The sequence below is a fragment of the Lutjanus erythropterus genome, chromosome 3, assembly GCF_056507025.1.
Source record: "Lutjanus erythropterus isolate fLutEry1 chromosome 3, fLutEry1.hap2, whole genome shotgun sequence".
Classification (NCBI taxonomy): Eukaryota; Metazoa; Chordata; class Actinopteri; order Lutjaniformes; family Lutjanidae; genus Lutjanus; species Lutjanus erythropterus.
This window is the reverse complement of record NC_139319.1, coordinates 539,170-563,859: the sequence shown is the minus strand read 5'-3', so window position 1 is coordinate 563,859 and position 24,690 is coordinate 539,170. Positions and strand designations below refer to the sequence as shown.

The 24,690-nt window shown below is 43.2% G+C and overlaps 2 protein-coding genes across 4 annotated transcripts in view; both read right to left on the bottom strand.

The window, feature by feature from the left end:
- Window positions 1–917: 917 nt before the first annotated feature.
- Window positions 918–9,473, bottom strand: srd5a2a (steroid-5-alpha-reductase, alpha polypeptide 2a). Its single transcript, XM_084714532.1, has 6 exons — window positions 9,347–9,473; window positions 6,347–6,650; window positions 1,969–2,132; window positions 1,644–1,745; window positions 1,341–1,491; window positions 918–1,214 (listed from the first exon to the last, which is right to left on the bottom strand). Exons 2-6 carry the CDS (start codon window positions 6,619–6,621, stop codon window positions 1,148–1,150), a joined length of 759 nt encoding a protein of 252 aa, XP_084570658.1. The 5' UTR covers window positions 6,622–6,650; window positions 9,347–9,473; the 3' UTR covers window positions 918–1,147.
- A 10,893-nt stretch (window positions 9,474–20,366) lies between these two features.
- Window positions 20,367–24,690, bottom strand: part of LOC146329298 (mechanosensitive cation channel TMEM63B-like) — a 42,233-nt gene continuing 37,909 nt past the window's right edge. For 2 of the 3 annotated variants that reach the window (XM_084714529.1, XM_084714531.1), the window contains 5 exons: window positions 23,180–23,285; window positions 22,887–23,054; window positions 22,059–22,174; window positions 21,894–21,977; window positions 20,367–20,906 (listed from right to left, as the gene is read on the bottom strand). In XM_084714529.1, coding sequence (XP_084570655.1) covers window positions 20,706–20,906; window positions 21,894–21,977; window positions 22,059–22,174; window positions 22,887–23,054; window positions 23,180–23,285 — 675 coding nt within the window. In that variant the 3' untranslated portion in view covers window positions 20,367–20,705. The remainder of the gene's footprint in view (window positions 20,907–21,893; window positions 21,978–22,058; window positions 22,175–22,886; window positions 23,055–23,179; window positions 23,286–24,690) is intronic. The other variant, XM_084714530.1, reaches the window with a different exon arrangement.

Genomic DNA, 24,690 nt, shown 5'->3' with positions numbered 1-24,690 from the left:
TTCATCACTTCTTTTATTTTTAATTCTCAAAATCTATAAAACATGAAAAAGTTTGGAGGTGTGTGTTAGCTTCATATGTGTGTGTGTGTGTGTGTGTGTGTGTGTGTGTGTGTGGCTGCAGGCTTGAGTCAAAGTGCTGATTTCTTGTTGCTGTTCTTGTCAGTGAACCTTCAGCTGAGACTTTACTGAACCATCTGAGGAGGAAAGCAAGAAAAAAAAACAGAATATCAAAAGTTTTTTTTTTTTTAAAAAGTGAGAAAGAGTCAATGTGATCGATCAGAGGGCAGTTTAATCAATCAACTGAGTACATTTACTCCAGTACTTAAAGAAGACTTTGAGGTTTTTGTGTTTCACCTGAATATTTGTGTTGTCTGCTTCTTTACAGTTCTACTGAACTACATCTCAGAGGAATATTCCAGTTTGTAATCCACTACATTAGTTACTTATTACTTTACAGCTTCAGATTAATGATGCAAAATGCTGATGTAATATTACAAACAAAGATTTCTTGATCCCCAGGACTCTTCATCAGTGTATGAAGTCATTAAAAAGCTCCACGGTGTGAAAACATGAATGAAGCCATAGTTATGATCCAGTCACATGATTCTGAGATCATGCTTCACTCTGAGAACAAATGATGCTTGTTTCTGTTCGTCAAGACGTTCTGACTGAAGGTTGGTTTGTTGTTCGATCTCATCTGGAGGCTACAGTTTTAAAATCACAGGAATAACTGACCTCATCTTAACATCCAGACACAAATCAGAAAATATCAGAAAATGGTGAAAAATTGATCCTGTCAAAATCTCGTCAATTGAAAAATAGGTGTGAGCTCCACCTGCTTTCACATGTTTGGACCTATTTTTCAACTAGTGATCAATAATTTTTCCAAAGACAAACAAAAAAAAAAAATCAAATAATCCTGACCCAACAGAATGACTGTATATTTACAGAAAACAATAAAGTTTATCAGTTTGAACATTAAATATCTTTAGACTGTATTCAGTTGAATATAGGTTGAAAAGTTTTTGCAAAATCACTGGATTCTGTGTTTATTCAAGTTTTATACAACATCCCAACTTTTTTTGTTATTGAGGTTTTAAGATCTGTAGATGATCAGTTCCTGTTAGTTCCTGACGCTCGTCCGTCCTCACAGTATGAACGGAATCAGAGCTTTCCTGCAGCGAGGATAGTCCTCGAACCTCTGCTGGTAGTCTCTGTAAGACACAGGAGGGACACGTGGAGTAGAACTGAAACAACAGAAAATCAATCACCAACTGTTTTGGGTAACCAATCAGATTAAAGGTACCTGTGGTGATGGTAACCAATCAGATTAAAGGTACCTGTGGTGATGGCAGGCTCTGGGCCCGATGGAGCAGGCAGTGAAGAAAGCAAAGGCGAAGGCAGGTAAAGACCACACGGCGAGGGCGTAACCACACCACTCCACAATCTCCCCGTAGAAGTTCGCGCCCGACACAAACTCAAACATCCCACCTGAGAGAGAAACAACAAAAGATCCAAAGATGAAACGAGTCTGATGTCGATAAAGACGTCACAGAGAGTCAAGTCTTTTATTAATCAAGAAAGAGTCCAGAGTCAGGGATCGGTGTGGATCAGGATCCGGTGTGGATCGGGATCTGGTGTACCGTGGGGGATCCTGTAGGCGGTCTCTCCAGGTGTCCTCAGGCTGCGGAGGATGTGGTCACTGTGGATGTTGATGCTCATTCCGACCACGAAGAGAATTAAACCTGCATCACAAACAAACAGGAACCGTCAGACGGCGAGCTAAACGCTAACTCTTCTTCTTCTTCTTTTGCTTCAGTCCTCCATTATTAAACATTCAGAAGCTTCAATCACTTTCAAAATCTGGTTCTGTCTCACTGGCAACAGCTGCTGAGGCTCATGGGTACTGTAGTGCTTTAGAAAAACGTACGTTTCTGCGCAGACATTGTTGTCATTATTGTGACTCACCTGCAGTCATGCGGGCGTCCGTCAGCCAGGCGTCTTCGAACTGGACACAGTGCAGCAGGTGGTGTCCCTGCAGGAAGCCATTAAGCGAGCAGAAGACGGCGGCGTAGATGACGATGGGCAGTGGGACAGGTCGTCCTCTGGTCAGGGCGGCGTAGATGAAACTCCTGCAAGAACAGACTCAGCTTACATCCTGTTTCCTGTCACAATCTTGTCAATACAAAAACAGGTCCAAACGTAGGTGCAAACATGGAGCACGCAGACGTACGTTCGTGTTACATCAGTAAGTGTCCTGGGCTGCTGTCACGTCTTCAGGTGTCCACCGTGTTCATCAGTCCTCACCTGAACTCCTACACTCCTGTAAAATGTTAGCTGATCTAATGGTTACCTCTTTGTGTTACTGTGCTGCTGTGTAAGACAACACACTACAGGTTTTGTCCTGTGATTATTTTTTTTTTTATACTTGAACAGATTACACTCCTGTCCATGAGAAATGAAACATTTGCACGAGGATTGTGCTTCTTTCTGTGCAGAGCTTCAACTGCTCAACAACAGTATAAAAAAAAAGCAGGCAGAGACACACAGGCCTGTGTCCATCAGTGGAGCTGAGGTGCAGCAGAAGAACCAACATCACAGAGAACCTGTCAGGGACATCACACATGTCCACCTGGTCAAGACGGCTCAGAAACACATGGCTGTATTCCTGAAGGAAGCTTAAGAAGACAAAACTTCTGTGCAGAGTTCTTGTTGACGTCTACAGAGGAACAACAGAAGTCATCCTGACTGGAAATATCACACACTGCATCATGGGATGTTCACGGCTCAGGACAGGAGGACTCGACAGCGGGACATTAAACCTGCCCAGAACATTATCAGTAATATCAGGGAGGTGATACGAACAGACACCCACCATCCAGCTGTTCACAGCCTGTTTACCCTGCTGCCGTCCGACAGGAGACAGAAATATCTGCTGCCGTCCGACAGGAGACAGAAATATCTGCTGTTGAACCACCAGACTGAAGAGCAGCTTTTTCTCTCTGACTGACAGACTGAAGAATTCATCCTCAACACTCCAACCTTATTAATTCATTTTTGTCATATTTTTATTGTTTTAGATCTTTATTTATCGATACAATTAATTCCAGTCAATCAATCAACCAATAGAAGAGGGAACTACAACCAAACTCCATTATACAACCTGATTATAAATTAATAAAATACATTTATCACACACTCTCCTTTGTATTTCTACTATTTTGTGGCCACATCAACAGTTTAATTTCTGCTGCTCAGTCTGTGTGAGGCAGCACATCAACACACACACACACACACACACACACACACACACTGTTGTTTACATGTTGCATAGCAACCACCAACTTTAGCAGCACGCCGGGTTGTCTCCTGCAGGTTGTCTCCTGCAGGTTTTCTCCTGCAGGGCTGCGGCTGGTTAATATACTGGTGCACTTTGTCACATGAGATGATCTGAGACAAGCTGGTCCACACTGACCTGTGTGCTATAATGAGTATCATCACAGGCTAACTTTAGCACAGGACTGTGGTTTAGATATCAAAATATGCCCTTCTTTCCTCCAGGGTGGAACCTATTCATACCTCATAACTGGATTTGATTGTGATTCAGGAGGCTACAATGTGATGATAAAATTATTATTGATGCATCTGATAGATCAAAATTTAAAGTTTTAAAGTCATGATGCACACGTTACATTCAGCAGCAGGAATCTTTTTATCTGGTTTCATTCTTAATTCATTAAATAAAAGGATGTATAATTTTCGGACTCCTGCTCCTAGCTGTTTACCCCCCGTCTCCAGTCTTTATGCTAAGCTAGGCTAGCTGTTTACCCCCCGTCAGTCTTTACGCTAAGCTAGGCTAGCTGTTTACCCCCCGTCTCCAGTCTTTATGCTAAGCTAGGCTAGCTGTTTACCCCCCCCTCCAGTCTTTATGCTAAGCTAGGCTAGCTGTTTACCCCCCCCTCCAGTCTTTACTCCTACTGAGCACATGCAGAGTCAGACACTGTGCATCAAAACCCCAGCCCTCATTATTTTCTATGGAGCAGCCCCACACCAGTCGCCACGCCGCCCTGTGGGACTCCACGTCACCGTCCTATCGGTCCTTGTCAGTCACGTGTCTGCACTAGCTGACACGCCCCCAGGCGCCATTTTGGTTGTACCGCAGATGTAAACAACACAAAGAACAGGAGGAGCAGTTCGGTGAAGTTGCAGAAACTTTGGAAAGTGTCATAACTGTTAACTCAGTCGCCAATCTGGAGAAGAGTTGAAGAATGAGAAGATGCCATCCAGAGACAAACGTGTCAAGAAGGCCGGGCCAGTTCAGAAACTATAAATCTTTTGAAGCCCGCAGATGTTTCATGAATGGACGAGTTCAGGATCTGTCATTTCGACCGCAGGACTGCGACAGCAGTCATCACCGCGAAGGTGAGCTAAGTTGGCTGTAATCAAGTGAAGTTATGGTTTGTTTGTTTCTTTTGTCTGATTTGTTTTACTTATTTTAAATGTGGGCATTAAAGATTCATGTGTATTACATTATATGAAAAAGAAATGACCTCATGTTCACATCATAGGAGTTAGGAAAAAGTGAAAATGATTTAAAAATCTTATCCGTTTTTCATACAACATAATTACTCCAGCACCAGGTAGTTATTAACAATATGACAACATGTCCATTCAGTTTGTCTAACCACAGAAATAAACCGTCATCAGCCTGTAAACCAGAAACTGTAATCATGTAAACAGTCTTACAAATGAAGCAGAATGAATGACTGTTGACTGAGTTTGACTCGGCTCATCTGCTCAGGTATGTGTCCGTTAGCTCATACCAGCTTGTTTTTAGTCAAGTGGTTGACACCAGTCGTTTCACTTCCTATGATTTCTTCAACATAAAAGTCCCCCTTTGGTTTGTTGTGTAAAAGCTTTTGTTTTGAAGCAGCAAACTCAGGCAGTGTTGTTTCCATCAGCAGTAACTTCACAGGACTCCTATCAGCTGAACACAAACATGAAGAAATGGTAAAATAAAGCAGAAACCTAAAAGTACAAACAGCGACACAGGAGATCAAGAGATCTGAACACAGACTGTCCTACAGTCGGTGGCAGACTGGAGCTTCTGGAGGAAGAAACACCGGAGTCGCTCTGATGCCGACTCCTTTATTGGCAGGAGGGGAGCTCAGAGTGTATGTTTCAAACTTTTAGGATTAAAAAGGAGATTTATTTTTATTTTTACTTTTTACTTTTACTATATTTTACTCTCCTTTGTCAACTTCTGCAGCAGCGAGAAATTATGAACTGGCCAGACGAGAGCTCAGCAAGCTCAACATCTTTTTTTTTTTTTTTTTTTTGTAAACTTTTGGGATTAAAAAGTGGATTTCTCTTCATGTTTGCTTGTAAACCTGTGTGCAGCCGTGCCACAGGGAGCCGACTGCGCTGTTTACAGTAAGATAATTAGTCTGTCCGTCCATGTTGACTGCTGATTGGAGGAGAAATGTATTTGAAAGTTACATCATGAGAGTGAAGAGAGGAGGGATGTAAAGCAAAGACAGATATAATAAAACAACACTATGGAAGCCCCCAAAAAACAAAATATCCCCATAGGAAGTTATAATTATGACATTAAAAAGTTAAAAACATCATAATTATGAGATAAACTCATAATTATGATGTTTTTATCTCACAATATTGACTTTTTTTTCCTAATAATTATAACCATGGAGTTATTTTTCTTTCAGTAGCAGAAATGGGCTTTAACATATTTCAGCCCAAATCTGATTACAGCCTGACATTTTTCTTAACAAGCTTCCCTCTGTGCACCAAACAACAGGAGTTTTCAGTGATGAGGGGGGATTGGAAATGGCAACGACAAACCTGAGGAGAGAAATGATAAAATTATAAAAATAATAATAATTACTATAATACCCAAACTTGATGTAAGCCCATAAAATATGTGAGAAATACAACCTGACCCGCCCTGACCCAAACCCATCGGGTTCCGTCAGCTGTCAGACAGCAGCTCAATCTGACAACACACACTTATTGGAGGATCGGAGATGCTGAGGTCAGGAAATATCCTGAGTCAGTGTCATTACTCTAGCTTGTTACAGAACGTAAGATTTGAGTGTGTTACACTTCCCCCAGGTCTCCCCTGCTGTGCAGATTATATCTTGTTACAGCGTCTGAGCTTCGTGCTGATTGGTGTGTTTGAGAGGACGTGGTAGTTACCTCAAACCACTTTCCTGTTTTGTTCTTCTCTAACAGACCTGAGAATGAAAACCACACACAGTGAGGCAACACTTTTTTCTTTAATCTCTGTGAACACAGCAGGGGATTGTGGGTGACTGTGACCTCTGACCTGTGGAAGTAGTGCAGCATGAAGGTGCAGATAAGCAGCGTCCTCCTCGGCTCCCAGTGCGGCTCCTCGCTCAGCAGCAGCAGCAGCGGCGGCAACACGAAGGACGGGACTTCCTGCAGGAACCAGGCCAGCTGGGCCGGACAGCTGTGGGCCGTCGCTGGAGGAGCGTAGCGGCCGTACGGGGTGTGGCTCTGCATCTGCCTCAGCAGGTAGGCCACACCCCCCACCACCAGAGCCCAGCTCAGGTGAGACACAGCAGCATCCCGACACTCCATCAGTCCACCCAGACTCTGCTGCTCTGAGACTAGAGACAGAAAACACACAGAGGAGGAAGTGGAGGAGGAGGAGGAGGAGGAGGAGGAGGAGGAGGAGGAGGAGGAGGAAGAGGAGGAGGAAGTGGAGGAGGAGGAGGCGGTGTTAGAGAGACAGACTTGTCACCTGCTTTATGTGAACAGTGAGTGTTTGGACACGTTCCAACAGGCTGATGTATGTACAGATTAAAGAAAACAGGTTTGACCAGAACATACAGATAAGAACAGACAGAGACAGACTGTCTGTCTGTCTGTCTGTCTGTCTGTCTGTGTGAACATGGTGAACTGTTCACCACAGCACAATGCCAATGCCAATAAAAATAAATAATAGATAATCAATAATAGATCATACACAGAAGTATATGAGCAAGTAAAGGAAATGTTACATGCAGCAGCCTGCTCTCTCTCTCTCTCTCTCTCTCCCTCTCTCCCTCTCTCTCTCTCTCTCTCTCTCTCTCTCTCTCTGTCCGGAGGGGATAAGAGGGACAGGGAGTGGACAGACGGGGCACAGACACCTGGTCAGGTTGTTTTACTTTGTTGTGTTAGTTTGGGCTGGAGATGACCGGCAGTTCCGTTATTCGTCTTTTGTTTATCTCAGATGTAGTTTCTATTTTTAGGTAGTTTAGGGGGAGACGCTGGGCCGACAACGCAGCGTCTCCCCTCTTTTGTTCTTTTTGGCCGGGGTCTCCAGCCCTCCTTTGTTTCCTTTTTGGTTTGTGTTTTTTTTTTGTTGATCACTTTGGGTAACAAATAAAGATTGTGGGTTCAATGGTTACATTTTGGTGTGGCGTCCTTCATATGTTACAGCCTTCTACCCCTATTGAGCCATGTGTTTCCTTGTTTGTATGGGGGCCGTAACAAAACAAAAAATAAATAAATAAATTGTGTTGTTATATAAATAACTGTAATTAAAGAATAAACAACAGCAACAAAAATGATAGAGGCTGGACATTAAAGCACTGATAAAATTGTGGCAACTTTCATTTTCATATTTACACCACAGTTCACACCCACTGAGCAATATCACATTAAAGCTGTGATTGGCAACACTCGTTTGGCATCAATGATCAATAATTTCATAATAACCTTTCAGCATATTGTAAATCAAATGGTCTGAGACAGAAGTAGAATTCTGCACCTCCTCTATGGCTCTGTTTTCAGCATTTAGGTAATCTGGCCTGTGACAGTAGATTTAAACCAATCACAGATCATCTAGAGACCAGGTGTTCCTATTGGCTGTTCTACTGGTGCAGCTGTGTGTGCACGTTCCTTCAGTGAGACCCTGAATCAATGTCGGAAACTCTTGTAGGAAAAGTCACTATAAAACAGAATTATTAGAAAGAGAAATCAACTAACGAGCAACATTTTCAGCTCACTCAGTTACTCTTGACTTCATTTTCAGTTGTGTTCATTCACGTGTATCACAGAGCTTCAGTGAGAGCAGACAGACAGCAGCTCAGAGCCGGGGAGGTCTGCAGGAGAGGGTCGGTGGCAGACTGGAGCTTCTGGAGGAAGAAACACCGGAGTCACTCTGATGCCGACTCCTTTATTGGCAGGAGGGGAGCTCAGAGTGTATGTTTCAAACTTTTAGGATTAAAAAGGAGATTTATTTTCACTCCTCCTTGTTAACTCCACTGCAGCAGCGACCCACAGAGAAATTGCAAACCCGCGCACTGGCAGGATGAAAGATCAACATTTGTTATTTTTTACTTTTGGAATTAAAAAATGAATATATTTTTACTCTCCCTTGTCAACTTCTGCAGCAGCGAGAAATTATGAACTGGCCAGACGAGAGCTCAGCAAGCTCAACATCTTTTTTTTTTTTTTTTTGTAAACTTTTGGGATTAAAAAGTGGATTTCTCTTCATGTTTGCTTGTAAACCTGTGTGCAGCCGTGCCACAGGGAGCCGACTGCGCTGTTTACAGTAAGATAATTAGTCTGTCCGTCCATGTTGACTGCTGACTGGAGGAGAAATTTGAAAGTTACATCATGAGAGTGAAGAGAGGAGGAATGTAAAGCAAAGACAGATATAATTAAACAACACTATGGAAGCCCCCCAAAAACAAAATATCCCCATAGGAAGTTATAATTATGACATTAAAAAGTTAAAAACATCATAATTATGAGATAAACTCATAATTATGATGTTTTTATCTCACAATATTGACTTTTTTTTAAAATAATTATAACCATGGAGTTATTTTTCGTTCAGTAGCAGAAATGGGCTTTAACATATTTCAGCCCAAATCTGATTACAGCCTGACATTTTTCTTAACAAGCTTCCCTCTGTGCACCAAACAACAGGAGTTTTCAGTGATGAGGGGGGATTGGAAATGGCAACGACAAAACTGAGGAGAGAAATGATACAATTATAATAATAATTATTATTATTATAATACCCAAACTTGATGTAAGCCCATAAAATATGTGAGAAATACAACCTGACCCGCCCTGACCCAAACCCATCGGGTTTCGTCAGGTTTGGGCACAGATCTCAAGCTCTAATACAAACCAGACTGTGTTCATGATAACACTCGGTTCAAACCAGCTCGTCAACATGAAACTAAAATCACAAATCAAATCAAATCTTCAGAAGCAAATGATTCTGTGTAGAACCTCAGCCCTTCAGGAAGAACCCTTTTAGAACCTTTGTTTCTAAGTGTGTAGTGAATGAAGCTCATGAGTTTACCTGCAGACACACTGAGCGTTCCGTCACAGCTGCTGTTCTTCGTCTTCTTCTCCTCACATTAGTCGTGTCCTTAGTTTACCCTGGAGAACATTCCAGTTCCAGTTGAATGAGAACACAGGCTCCTCCCGTCCTCCTGGGAACAGACAGCAGTCTGCTGCTGGTCAGTTAACACTCAGCTGAACTTCACTGCTCACAGCCTCGCCTGTATTATATCATGTTTATTTGTGTTTCCATGACAACACGATCATGAACAGAAACTAAATAAAACTCATTCATCTTTCCACTGTTAGTTATTTAGTTTCTGTCCAGTTTGAATGAATATTATGTTTAAATGACAGTTTGGTTTGTTTGAACTGAGGGATATTTTCATAAAAAGCTCTCACATCATCATCATCATCATCATCATCATCATCATCATCATCAACAGAAACATTCCTGCTGTTCTGACATGTTGTCAGCTGCACAGACTTAATGGCGCCCTCTGCTGGTCACCAGTGGATTCATTACATTCTGGAACAACATGTTTCACAGGTGGAACAAAGAGAACAAAACACTCCGTCATGAGAGGGTCGTTCTCTCTCTTCACCGTAGAGAAGAGAAACTGAGTGTGAGGAGCTGGAGTCCAGAAGAAGACGAAACAACCTGCACATGTACGGGGTGAAAGAAGGGACAAACGGAACAATACGATTAAATTCATAACCCACTTGATGCGCACTTTGCTGGAACTAGCAGAGGATCACAGAACTGAAGGACTCTGACCCCCCAAGATCCAGAATCTACAGAATCAAAGAAACAATCCTTCAGAAAGTTTGGAAGAAACGAGGGGCGACACATCAAGAACAAAATGACTTCTTTGATCAGGACTACACATCAGAAGAAACGAAAACAAGTACGGGAGGAAATAAAACGACTTCAGGAGAAAAAAGTGAAAACCTTTCCCTGCTCAGCTGAAAATCCAGACCTTCAGGACCCTGGTGGACACGACCCCGACCCCGAACAGAGCAGGTCCATCGACGAGGACTAACGCTGACTTACAGAGTTTTGTTCAGTGTGAAGAGTGAACAGCAAACAACTTTAAAATGTAAGTAGACTAAAAAAAGTTGTATATTGAAGGCTGTAAACCAGGATTACATTTGTTTACTTTGTTTTTATTGTAATAATAATGTTGTAATTTTATTGTTTGATCATTACTTCTATGATTGACAGACAGTCTTGTCTCAGATGTTGAAAAGGAGATCAGGCTGAAAAATGTCTTTTACACACATTTCTATAATGTCTGTGGTTTAAAATCATCCTATTAAAAAGAAAAAATATGTCAGTTAAGAAAATGTTGAGTTGCTTTATTACAGGAAACCAACTATCAGAAGACAAACAGAAAAAACTAAGAAGCAGACGGGAAAATCAGGTCTGTGCTTCGTTTGGTAAGAAGACAGGAGGAGAATTTTTAATAAATAAATCTTTGGCCTTTTCTTTGGAATAAATCATCCAAGATAAACGGTTTGTTATGATCGGAGGATTTCTGTTATCAATCTGTATGTGCTGAACGAACATGATCAGAATTTCTTTGAGGAAATCAAAAATGTCATTGCTGCTAATGCTGCTCTTTAATGAAAGATTAGATAAAACACCAGCAGAGAGAGGAGCCCAAACCAGAGAACATGAGAACACTGATGGAACCTGTGGAGATTTAACACTCTGCTCGAACAAAGATGAAACGAGGAACAGAGTCTCCTGTCAGCTTCTTCATAAAGTTCAGGCTAATTGTTTGGTCTCCAAAACTGTGCATCACATACATAAAAAAAAATCTCCCACCCTGAAGACTTTGCATCATTTTACAAAAATCTGTGTGAAAAGCCCAAAATAAAAGATCTGAGGCCTTTCTCACTCGTTTAAATTTACTCTCACTGTCAGAAGATGAAGCTTCGCTAACAGACATCAGATATTATAGAAACTGAAATCTGAGAAGCCATAAAAAACTAAAAACAACAAATCTCAGGGACGGATGGACTCAACTTATAAATGCTTCATTGATGTTTTAACACTAATATGAACTGAAGTTTTGAACTTCGTCCTCTCAAAGGGAAACTCTGATCTCTGTGAAGGTTCGAAGTTACTGACCAACTTTATACTTTATACTGACACACTGCAGAAAATGATGATTAATACGAATCAGACAGGTTTCATCACTGGTAATATAACAAGGAGAACATTAAATATGATAACATGCAAAGAAAAGTGTGTGAAACTCTGTGCTAAATAGTTTAGATACCAGACAATTGGACTCGAGTCGCAGGGACTCGGACTCGAGTCGACTCGAGTCACAAATTTCGTCGCCACGGTGCAACAGGCCCCTCCTTCACCTGACCGCTGCTCTGCTCTCCTCCTCTCTGACAGTCAGTCAGCTGTTCCTCTGGATGTGAACATGGAGCTTCGCTGTTTGTTTTTGTTTTGTTAGTTTTTTTTCACCCTGCGCTGCGTTGACTTTGCTCGTCTCAGACTGTAAAGGTCTCAGCTTCATCACCTTTTAAAAAATATTTAATAAATCTCTAAAGCCTCTATTTTCTTCTTCTCTTCTTCTCTTTTATTGTCTTCTCTGCATCGGACTTCTACCGACCGCACATCGAGCAAACTGAACAAAAAAAAAAGCTTGATGGCCAAACCATTTGTGTGTGTTTTTTGGGGGGGGGTTCTTCATTATATTAAGGACAACTAGGGGGGGAAAAAGCTATTATGATAACTCAAATATTAGATTTTTTTTCCACATATAGGCCTGTTTTGAAATATTTTAAATAATTACTCCATAATTTAATGTTTATAGTTTCTTTATCTATGGTCCTGCCCCCCCCCCCCCTGCACCCTCCAACCAGGACAACAGACCTGACTACTGTTAGTCTCCCCCCTTCAGCGGGAATCATGGCAACGGCGAGTGTCCCAAAAGTTTCAACTTTGGATACAAAAACTACAAGTTTGTTTGAAACACGTCACATGTTTATTGGAATGAAGCCTTTCTTTGGTCTAAATGATCAAACATGTAAGAAAAGATCAAATTAACAGATTTATGCTTTAATCCATGAAGACTAGACTGCAGGCTGTTTTAGGAACAATAGTGAGAGACTCGACTTGACTTGACTTGACTTGACTTGACTTGACTTGACTTGACTTGCCCATGACAAAAAATACTTGGGACTTGCTTGAGACTTGGACCAAATTACTTGATACTTGCTTGGGACTCGGATTGGAGGGACTCGTCAGTTGTCTGTTAGATACACAGAAAACATTTGATACTTTGAACTGGAGTAAAACCTGACCTGAGGTTTACAGAGCAGATGAGTGTTAGAGTTAGTGGATGTTGTTCAGATTTTTTGTCTTTGTCCCTTTGCTTTTTGTTCTAAATACTGAACTCTTGACAGCATTAATAAGACAAAATGATTATTTTAAGGGTATAAAAGACGACGGCCAAATAGAACAGACGACGTGTTGACACACATCAGTGACCCGCTTTCCTCTGTTCCTGCACTGATGAGAAACCTAAAAGAACATGGAGAACATTCAGGTTATCATTCATTTTCAGCTCCACTGGTCCAACCAGACACAACTCCATTCGTGAACCAAGACACCTGCAGGATAAATAAAATCAGTAATCAATGGGTCAAAAACGATGTGGTCAAATGTCAAATGAAAGTTAAGACTCATTTAAATGTTTATATCCAGAGCAGTGAAGTTTGCAGAAAATACTGACCTTCATCATCCAAATTAGACACAAGGTTCAAAAGTTTAATCCTGTCGGAGTTTATTGAACGAACGAGTCCCGAAGTCCTTTGAACAACTTCAGCATAAATTCAACCTTCCAGCTGATGATTTTTTTTATGTATCTACAGCTGCAACTGCTGGAGATGAAGACTGTGATTTCAGATCAAAACTGGGAACAATCACGCAGGTGACGTAACAGGAGCGTGTGAGTTATGAGTGAGGCAGGGATTAGAGGGCTGCGTCAGCGTGTGACGTGACATCGTGGAGAAAATAACTGCAATCTCTCTGCAGTCATTGTATGTTTTCTCACATGCTTTTGTTAACAGCTCCTTAATTTCAGGTCGCCGAGCGATGAGCACAGAGCGACGAACCAACCCGAAGTTTCTGGTTTCTGGGAAAACTTTGTCAGAAGCAGAATACCGCAGCAAGTGTACGGAGGTGAGATGATGTCACGTTCACAAGTTTTCAAGTGGCACAAGAGGTTCAAAGAATGACGTGAGGACGCTGAAGACGACCCCAGGAGCGGAAGGCCTTCGATGAGCAGGAAAGAGACCAGCGCTGAGCGCGCGAGGCGGGCGGCGTGTTGCGATCGTCGGCTGACTGTTTGACTAATCGCAGATGTGAACCACGACAGCGGCAGGGCGGGCAGAAGATCTGTGTGAAGATGATGCTGAAGCTGCTGAACGATGACCAGATGAAGCGGCGTGTGCAGGTGTGTCAGGACGTCCTCGAGCGTCTCCTAATCTTCCAGCTTCTGACTGAAGTTTTGCGCAGGTGAAACTTCAGGTTGGTTCGTTGCTCTGTGCTGTTTCTCTTCATGTTCCTGTCTTGCTCTGTGTTTGTGTTTTCTGTATGGACACACATCACTCTGCTTTTATCTTGTACATACTGTAACACCATCGACCTGCGGGTGAAAACAACCTGTGGTTCATTTACACTGAAGTGAGGCGTTCGTGTGATCTGTGCCTTCTTAAATAAAATAAAACCTTTGTCTTGTTAAAGTTTGTATTTGGATAAACCCTGACGGACTCTCAGCTGTTTGAACCGTGTTAAAACATCTGTAACATCTGTAAAACAGATCTCTGTGAGAAAGAAGATTTTTTTTTCTATTCCTTTTGTCTCCAGAATGACGACATTCAAGGGTTTAGAAACAAATCACCACAAACTCAAAGTGACAGTGAACCGGGAGCCTTCGGGGCCCCTGAGGGTCCGGGGGCCCCGAAGGCTTCGTCGTTTCATCCACAGACTCAAAGAAGAACTCAACAGATGAAAGCCAATTTTATTGATCAAGTAACATAAATAGGACAAATGTTTCACTGTACAACAACCTGGAAACCAAAGTAAAAATAAATAGTGTCACAGCAATAAATTAAAAGCATGAAATGGACCAATAGACTGTTAGCTTGGTGAGATGAGACGCTGAGTCGTGTTCGTCTCCGAGGACGACAGTGCAGTTCGATGGCTATTTACACATTTTTATTTTACACATCTTCAGTAGCCGACTTTTCGTTTCACACTCTTCAGTTTCACATTCGTCTTTTTACAACTTCAGTAACTTCAGCAACAATTTAAAAAAAAAACTAAGAAAAGCAAAAAGCAGAGGCTGATTATTAAAAACCTTTAGTTACATGTTACAACAGCATCGTCACAGCTATCGACGTCTTTAATACGTGTTCAGTATCAAATACTTCAGTCAGCACGTTACAAAAATATCACACAGACTCTTTTATTGTTTAATGAGCGTCTTCAGTTCCTACCACACTGGAGGGTCAGTGAACGCAGCAGCTCTCAACCTTCAGCTCTTCAGTCCAAAAAATAAAGAAAGAAAAAGGAGCAGAACCGGTCGACCTTTGACCCCACTGCTCTATATTCTAACCCTGTCAGCCTGCATGCTTTTAAGGAACCTGTTCCACCGTGTTAATTTTTCTGTTCTTGAAACGGTTCTGTTAAAGATTCTTGGTGGAACCCTGGTGCCGTCTAATGAGCCAGTCGACTCAGTTTTGAGTTTTGAACCATTGTGATCAAGGACACGCCCACTCCAGTTCACACTTCAGGTGGAGGAACACCTGCTGTTCTGTGGTTCCACATGGGAACCAAATGTTCGGGTTCCAAAACGCTACAGAACGCCTCAAAATTAGTCCACAAAACTGAACGAAACTCTCAGTGGAGAAAATGACAGAACAGATGGAAACTGATTAAATCCTGGTTGAACTTTAATTCATGTTGCACCAATCGATTATTAAACTAATTGATGATTGATTAATCAGTCTGAGTCTTTTTAAAAGAAAAAAATCATCCTTGGGACATTTTTCACCATTTTATGAACCAAACAACTAATCGACTGACAAAGAAAATGATCAAAAGATTGATAATGAAACCAGGTGTTGCAAAAAATAAAATGTCCAAACACGTGGAGGACACGCGTAGAGGACACACGTAGAGGACACGCGTGGAGGACACGTGGAGGACACGTGTAGAGGACACACGTAGAGGACACGCGTGGAGGACACGTGGAGGACACGTGGAGGACACGTGTAGAGGACACGTGTAGAGGACACGCGTGGAGGACACGTGTCCGTACGTCCGCGTCCTCCACATTTTCTAATTTTAATGTGGGTAATCAATTCTCCATATCGACGTCTGAACACTCAGATATCGACGGGACTGAAGAGCCGATATTTTCACATTAGACACAAAAAGGATCTGACTCTGTTTTTCAGATCTTAAAGGGAAAGTTCACCTAAAAAAATCTAAAACACATACTTACCTGTAGTTTTAGAAAGAAAATTATTCAATTCAGTTCATTCTTTCAATTTCTATTCTTCGATTATGTTGGAAAATAGTTGTTGTTTTTTTAACCAGGAAGTGAGACAGGGGTCCTTCAGGCATAGCTGACCCTTTTTCTGCCTGATTAAATCTGGTTTTTGTTGACTGTTTGAAGTTTGAATGAAACTGTTTGAAGTTTGAATGAAACTGTTTGAAGTTTGAATGAACATTTTCACCAAAACATCTGAGTCAGAGTGCTGGTTTGATCTTTTTTGCAGCTCAAACCAAAATGATCTAGATAAGTGTGTATTTTTGATTTTGGGTGAACTTTCCCTTTAACTCCGGTCTAACTAACATCAATTCTGGACAAAATAATCTAAAATCAAAGCTTTCAAAATATAGAACCTCGTCTTTGATCAGGTTCTGTCTGTCTGGCGATCGTTTCATCTAAAGAGACGAACAGCAGGTCACATGATGCTCTCTCAGCATCTGATTGGTTGAGAGCTGCTGAGCTTGAACCTCCAGGATCTCTGATCCACATCCTGTGCGAGTTCTCCTTCAGGTTCATCCTTTGTGTGCATACAATCACGGCGTGAGCACCGCCGCCGCCAACGCCACCACCACTCCACTGGAGGTGACGAGGACACCAAACCCGACGACAAAAACATCACGTGGACACAGACGCTGCAGGTTCTCCGGCGTGTAGCCACCGAGGACACGCCCACTGACAGCCCCGGCAGTGGCTACAGCTTTCATAGTCCAGCTCTGTGCCCGCCCACACACACACACACACACACACACACACACACACACACACACACACACACACACACACACACACACACACTCTCTCTGCAGAACATGACAGATATTAAAACAAGCAACAAAAAAAAAAAAACTGATGTAAACATTATTTTTAGGAAAACAAACACCTGAGACTATTTCATTGCGGCTGCCATGTTGCCTCCTGGTGGCGCTGCCGCCAGCCGGGTACATCCGTCTGCTCCACGTTTGGACCTATTTGAACTGATTTAATTAATCAATTAGGTAGTTGTTAATCAATTTCAATCAATTAATGTAATAATCAATTAATCATGGGACTTCAAATCAACAGATCAAAAAAAAAGGGGAAAAAAAGAACGATACAAATCTGAGCAGCTGAGGTGAAAATATCCTGCCATTTAAGTTTCTAGTATGGGTCAAACTCCATTTCCCAAAATGCAACTGGACAGTGTCTTTCATCACAGCCAGCATGTTTTTTTTTTCTCAAAAAATCAAAAACATCTGAGCAGAACAAAACAAAAAACCCCAAAGATTAAAGAGCATCGTTATCTGCTCTGTAAGCTGCTAATGTTAGCTAAGGCTAACACTTAGCATATAATTATTTTGTATGTGTTTACAAGTTATGTTAAAAACATCCTTGCGGCGTCCTGCAGCTCCGTTGGTGGACCGTGTGCACCATGTGTTGAGGCTATCGGTTCTCTGCAGCGGCTGCTGGTTCAAGTCCCGCCTGTCGCACATTTGCTGCGTGTCTCTCCCTCGCCCCCCCCCCCCCCCCTCTCTCTCTCCCTCCCTCTCTGTAGCCATAAAGTGCATATTGAAGAGTTCTAAACAGGGTAAAACAAGTTTTCAATCAACTCATGGAGCTAACGTTAGCGTAATTAGCCTGCTAGCTAGCTGATAACATCTGCTAGCTACAGTTGTCTTTTCAACTGACAGAAAAGAGAGACTTCTTTTGTCAGCTTCTGTCTGAAATAAATGATCCAGTGTTTCATGAAGTAACTAAGGGGGTGGGGCTTAAGGATGTGGTTAAAAGCAGGTTCCACGGACACAGAAAATACCAGATTCTGATTTGATGGCAGGTGTCCATTAACACTTGAGCGTATCATAACCATGACGAGGATTTTAACGAGCATTAGCATGAGAACACAGCAGTCGTTTAAAGTGAAGATAGAAGCCGGTGCAATTTTCCGTCTAAAACCCTCCAATCAGAAGAACCGGGCCCCGGCTGGGACACGTCATCAGACACCACGAGGATCATGGGAAAGTCATCCTGAAAATACCGTGCATCAGAGCCACAGCTGAAGACTTTTTTTTCACGTGAAGTTTGAGTAAGTTGCCAAATAGCTAAAAAGGAGGACACTTGAGAACATGTTTAGCCTAGCTTAGCACAAAGACCGGAAGCAGGGGGAAACCGTTAGTTTAGCTTCATCAAAAGAGAGGGGAAAAAAATGTGTTTGACAGATTTAGTTCTAGAGTTTTGGTGACATTGAGATGACTCACAGGTGTGTTTTGGTAAACATCTGTGGCTGGTGAGCTAACTGCTAACATGCTAGCTGGTCTGGAACATGACAGATTTTTCTCTGTAAAGGACCATAAACTGTCCCCTGACGTTTTGTATATACTTTCCTTTTTAAAAAAAACATTACAGAACAGGAAAAAAATGCTAATTGCCAGTTAGCAGGTTCATTAGCTTGATCGTAAACATACATTTAAAAATAAATAATAATTTTACTGCTAAATTTTGCCTTTTCTAATTAAATACTTAGGCATCTTGTGGACTAATAAGCTAATCACAGATGCAAGAGCCAACTTGGGGGGTCAAGATCTAGAAATTAACTCAAAGCTAACTGAAGCTAGAGGCTAAAACTTCGGTCTTAATTTCAAACTATTAATTGTTAGCTTTGGGGACAAAGATAGAAGCTAACAACAAAATACAACAAGTAAATCAGACAGACTTCAAGATATTAGCTGGTGTATTTTTTCTCTTTTGATGGAGCTAAGCTAACAGTTTCCCTCTACTTCCAGTCTTTGTGCTATGCACATACAGGAAACTGTTCATTCAGGAAATGACCTATTTTCTTTTTGTCTTTGAGAAGCTCGAGATAAGTAGCTCCAAGTATTGAGTACTTTTCTTTTAAACAGTAAAGTTCGTTATTAAGCTCTGAATATAAGCTTCTGAGTACAGTCAGCATAGAGTTAGCCTCTAGGTGCAGTTAGCTTACAGTTAGCCTCTAGCTCCTGATCCCTGGTTCTGGTCATCTAAACCCATCTCACAAAGTGACTGATGACTAGCTGCTTAAATAACAAGATCCAATGTATAAATCAGATATTTGGGGGAAAAAACAAGACCTAGAAGCTAACGCTAAGCTAACCAAGAAGCTAATATTTTAGCTTTAATCTAAACTTTACTCCCTGTTACCTTTAGAGACACAGATGGAAACTACCCAGAAGTTACAACCAGTAAATCAAACAACTTTAACCTCTTTTGATGAAGCTAGGTTAGCTGCTTCCCTCTGCTCCCAGTCTTTGTGCTAAGCTAAGCTAAACACCTCGGCACCTGTCTCTGTAGTGGACACACAGATGAAACTTAAGTGGTTTCACCTGGATTAAATATAAAGTGACCAATTAGGCTTGAGCTGCAGCAGTGAGGCAGTAAAAACAGACTTTTGTAGAAGACGTGACAAAGTAAAGGAAAACATCTGCACTAATTCTACAGTAAACTGACGACCAGTTTGAGAAGCACTGGATCTCATTAACTAGATGTTGTGGTATTTTTAGTTACTTGTTGAATGCTTCATGATGCAGATCAGTGTACAATAAGCTACTGGACACACGCACACACACACAGACGGCGCACACTTCAAAACACACACAAACAGAAGACATTTTCCCTTGAGAGTCCTGACAGCTTCAGGCGTAGAGGGTAGACCATCCGGACGAAAAGCGCTGCTCTTCTGCGTCTACCCGAGCTCAAACTACTCAACTACTGCTGCTGCTGCTGCTGCTGCTGGATGTGTCCGAGCGTCCTCACAAAGTTCTTGTCCCCATAAATGAAAAGAGTTCTGATTGCTAAACCTACACAGACACAATCATCCCCGTTCCCTTTGTCAGGTGTTCATGGTTTAAGGTAGTTCAGGTGAAATCAAAACCAGAAAAGAAAGCAGTCTCGTGTTGAGTCTTGTGGTTCGCCAGTCGAGGAGTTGTTCAGCCCAAAATGCTGGCAGGTGGGACGATGTGCTGCTGAGACTGGGGGTGGAAATTTGGCGAGTTTATTGGCCACTACAGTCCTGCGATGGATGACATCATCCCAAGGTGGTGACGTCAAAAAAGATCCACGTTTAACAACATGCAGTGAAGCTCGGCAGATCGAAGAAACCCAGAACTTCCAGGTGACGTGTTGAAAATACCAGCAACATCAACGACCTCACGGGTTCCACGAAAAGAAAGAGCAAAACAGCGAACAAGGAAGGGAGACAGCGATGCGTCTGTGCAAGCGAGGCTTCTACCACTACGACAGCTGGCAGTTGGCGACTTACTTAGCACTCCGATGTCAGAAACAGCTGCAATGGCAGACATTCGTTTGGAGGCATCCGCCGCGCCGAAGAAAAAAGACAGTGTCAGCATCAGCACTGACCCCTCGACAGGTTGAGTCCCGGCGACCTGCAGTGGGATCAGGAGTCAAGACACGAGCGCGAATGAACGAAATCCAGCCCAGGCACGAATTTTTAAACCCTGCCCCCACCCCAAGAAAAAAACAAAACAAAAAACAAAAAGAGAAACTTTTGGCTTTGTGGTTATGTACAGTGACTTCCTGCGGAGACAGTTTGATGTCCATCAAGTTTCCACAGATGTGCAGGACTGGATGTTGGCGAGCCGGCGCCGGCGTCAAACGTCAGGGTCAAGTCTTCGAGCTAGGAGGGGGAGGAGCTAACCGTGTCAGTCTATCTGTATGTGTGTTCGTGTGCGTAGTGATTCTCCAGTCAGGTTTATTTTTGTAACTGTTGTGTGCGGGTATGGACCCTCAACTAGCTCCGCCCCCTCCCTCTAGCTCCACCCCCAGCTACTGGTGGACCTCGTTGGCGATCAGACTGTCCTCCCCTGACTGAAAATCCGCCTCGTTGATGCTGTTCCCTCCATTCAGCATCTCTTCGTCCTGGGACGACCCTCGGTCCTCCTCGCCGCTGCCGCCGCCCGGCTCGTCCGAGTTTGGGTCCTGGAGCACCTGTGCAATGTACATCTGCTGCTGCTGCTGCTGCTGCTGCTGGATGACATGACACACAACACACAGGGTCACCAGCAGGGGGAGACAGTCCTCACTGACAGTTAGCAACCTGCAGCACCGTCATTACTTTGATTTTAGACTGTGATCCATTTAAAGGGATAGTCTGGATTATTTCAAACATGTATGACTCACTTATCTGTAGTCAAAATCAGTTTAAGTGTATGTTGTATTTAGAATATTTTCACCACTTTACCTTGCTGTCAGACAGATTTTTCAAATAAAGGCCTGATACCTTCTGCGGTGAGGTAAATAAAGGCCCCAGTCAATATTTGAGGAAATATGTCATTTAAAACAGCAAATTCTCACATTGGAGATCAGAGAGAGAGAGCAAATATTTGACATTTTAATGAAGAAATGATGTAAAGAAATCACCAATTATCAAATCTTTGCCAATTCTATTTCTGTTAATTTACTAAATTTACCATCTGAACTAACCCTTTAAAAGTTACACGTTAACACAAACTAACAGATGAGGCAGCTGTAGACCAACAACTCCTGAGTTCTCTGAGCTGAAATGACTGATTTTTGGAGTTTGGTTGGTTTGTAGAGAGTGATATTTGTCTTATTTAACGGTGGTTTCCTGTCAGAAAAGTCTGTCTGACAGAAAGATTAAGTGGTGAAGATATTCTAAATTTAGTGTACATTAAACTGAAAATCCGTGTTACTGCTAACTCTGTCCACAGCAGGACATTTCTTAGCTTCCTACAACACTACTCCTGCTGCAAACCACCACACTTCAAAAACACAAACTGTCTCTTTAAGTAAAGTTCATGTTTGACTGCTTATGTTTGTCTGTACAATGGCAGCACATACGGTGGAGAGTCATTATGACTTGTTTAGGACTCAAAACTCAAAGTTTAGGACTTGAGACTTGAGTGCAAAGACATGAGAATTACAAAACACCTGTGTGGCACCTCTGCAGCTGATAAACTGAAGAACTAGACAGACTGATTCAGATCCACTCACCTGAGATTTGGTGGTGGGGGAGGATGAGGGACGGGACGGACGTCCGTTCTCAACGGCGTCCACGTCATTCTCCTTGGTGTCGATCTGAGACAGAGACACGCAGTGAGACGCTGCGCTGAACAGCAATATGATCACGTTTCACACGTTTGCTTTATTAAGACGTACCTTGTAGTTGTGAGCACTGAGGTACTTGAAGTGTCCAAAGCAGACGTGAGACAGACAGACCACGATGGTGACGATCAGAACCACCAGAGTGAACATGGACGTCGGTGTCTCAAAACCTGACAAAGGACATTAGCAGTTAGCATTAGTTAGCACTCAATACACAACATATTTTTTGTTTTCAAAAATTCAATTCAGTTTTTTTGTGCAAAGTAAACTCTTTTACTTCAATCATTTAAACAACTGATTTTAAACCTGCTCACAGGTGTGTTACCGACAACACCTGGACAGGTGTGACACTATTGCCTGAATATTTGATGAATTCCTTTTATCCAGTGATCAATTATTGCGATTTTTATTTTAAAATGCTGTTTTGTGCAGACTTGTCCAAGCTGGCTTGACTTTTTCGGACAGCCTTGACTGACTTGACACTTGATCGAAGTTGTCTGTTTTGATTTGTCTCAACTGACTTGGACTTGCCTCAACTAGTTCATTTAGACTTGTCTAGACTGACATGAGATCTGACTTGGACTGACCTAATTTGGTTTTGACTTGGACTGGTCTCAACTGTTTCGATTCAGACATGTCTTGACTGACTTGAGATGTGACTAGAACAAAGCTTATTTGGACTTGTTTTGACTGTTTTGATTTCAACTCGTCTCAGCTGATTTGACTTCGGCTCCATGGTATAAATTGAGTAGAACAGGTTGCTATGTAGTTTGTGCATAGTTTGCCTGGCAGGAGGCGGGGCTTACTTGTGCATAGTTTGCCTGGCAGGGGGCGGGGCTTACTTATGCACAGTTTGCCTGGAAGGGGGTGGGGCTTACTTACTTGTGCGTACAGTGGAGAAGAAGAGCAGCCAGAAGAGGCAGAGGATGGGCGCAGCCACCACCTGGGTGACGGCTCCCGAGTGGATCTTCTTGTCCAGTTTGGAGGGCAGGTAGGCGTAGTACATGTTGTACCTGTCCACCAGGTGCTTGAGCAGCATGTACATGAGACCTGAAGGGACAGGTGAGGAGACAGGTGTGGGGACAGGTAAGTCAGGAAGTCACACAGAAGGCTGTACTGTATTGCTGGTGCTGTAGTAGCAGCAGTGCATTATGGGTTGTGTAGTTGAGACTGACCAAAGGGGACGATGATTGGACAGGTAATGCTGTAGGCCATCACCACGGTGAAGACGTTCATCATCCAGGCGTACGCCGCTCCAAATTGAAACTCATAGGCCTGATGCTGCAGGGACAGAGACAACGTTTGAGACAGGAGACAACTACAGCAGAGTCTGTCCTCTCAGTCAGTGTCTGTCCTCTCTGTCAGTGTCTGTCCTCTCAGTCCTCTCAGTCAGTGTCTGTCCTCTCAGTCAGTGTCTGTCCTCTTGGTCCTCTTGGTCTGTGTCTGTCCTCTCAGTCAGTGTCTGTCCTCTTGGTCAGTGTCTGTCCTCTTGGTCCTCTTGGTCGGTGTCTGTCCTCTTGGTCAGTGTCTGTCCTCTCAATCAGTGTCTGTCCTCTTGGTCAGTGTCTGTCCTCTCGGTCAGTGTCTGTCCTCTTGGTCAGTGTCTGTCCTCTCAGTCGGTGCCTGTCCTCTTGGTCAGTGTCTGTCCTCTCAGTCAGTGTCTGTCCTCTCAGTCCTCTCAGTCAGTGTCTGTCCTCTCAGTCAGTGTCTTTCCTCTCTGTCCTCTCAGTCAGTGTCTGTCCTCTCGGTCAGTGTCTGTCCTCTTGGTCCTCTTGGTCCTCTTGGTCGGTGTCTGTCCTCTCGGTCAGTGTCTGTCCTCTTGGTCCTCTTGGTCTGTGTCTGTCCTCTCAGTCAGTGTCTGTCCTCTTGGTCCTCTTGGTCGGTGTCTGTCCTCCTGGTCAGTGTCTGTCCTCTCAGTCAGTGTCTGTCCTCTTGGTCGGTGTCTGTCCTCTCGGTCGGTGTCTGTCCTCTCAGTCGGTGCCTGTCCTCTTGGTCAGTGTCTGTCCTCTCAGTCAGTGTCTGTCCTCTCGGTAGGTGTCTGTCCTCTTGGTCAGTTTCTGTCCTCTCAGTCAGCGTCTGTCCTCTCGGTCCTCTCGGTCAGTGTCTGTCCTCTCAGTCAGTGTCTGTCCTCTCGGTCAGTGTCTGTCCTCTCGGTCAGTGTCTGTCCTTTTGGTCAGTGTCTGTCCTCTCGGTCAGTGTCTGTCCTCTCGGTCAGTGTCTGTCCTCTTGGTCCTCTTGGTCGGTGTCTGTCCTCTCAGTCGGTGCCTGTCCTCTCGGTCAGTGCCTGTCCTCTCGGTCAGTGTCTGTCCTCTCGGTCGGTGTCTGTCCTCTCGGTCGGTGCCTGTCCTCTCGGTCAGTGTCTGTCCTCTCAGTCAGTGTCTGTCCTCTCGGTCAGTGTCTGTCCTCTCGGTCCTCTCGGTCAGTGTCTGTCCTCTTGGTCGGTGTCTGTCCTCTCAGTCAGTGCCTGTCCTCTTGGTCAGTGTCTGTCCTCTCAGTCAGTGTCTGTCCTCTTGGTCGGTGCCTGTCCTCTCAGTCGGTGCCTGTCCTCTCGGTCAGTGTCTGTCCTCTCAGTCAGTGTCTGTCCTCTTGGTCAGTGTCTGTCCTCTTGGTCAGTGTCTGTCCTTTCAGTCGGTGCCTGTCCTCTTGGTCAGTGTCTGTCCTCTTGGTCAGTGTCTGTCCTTTCAGT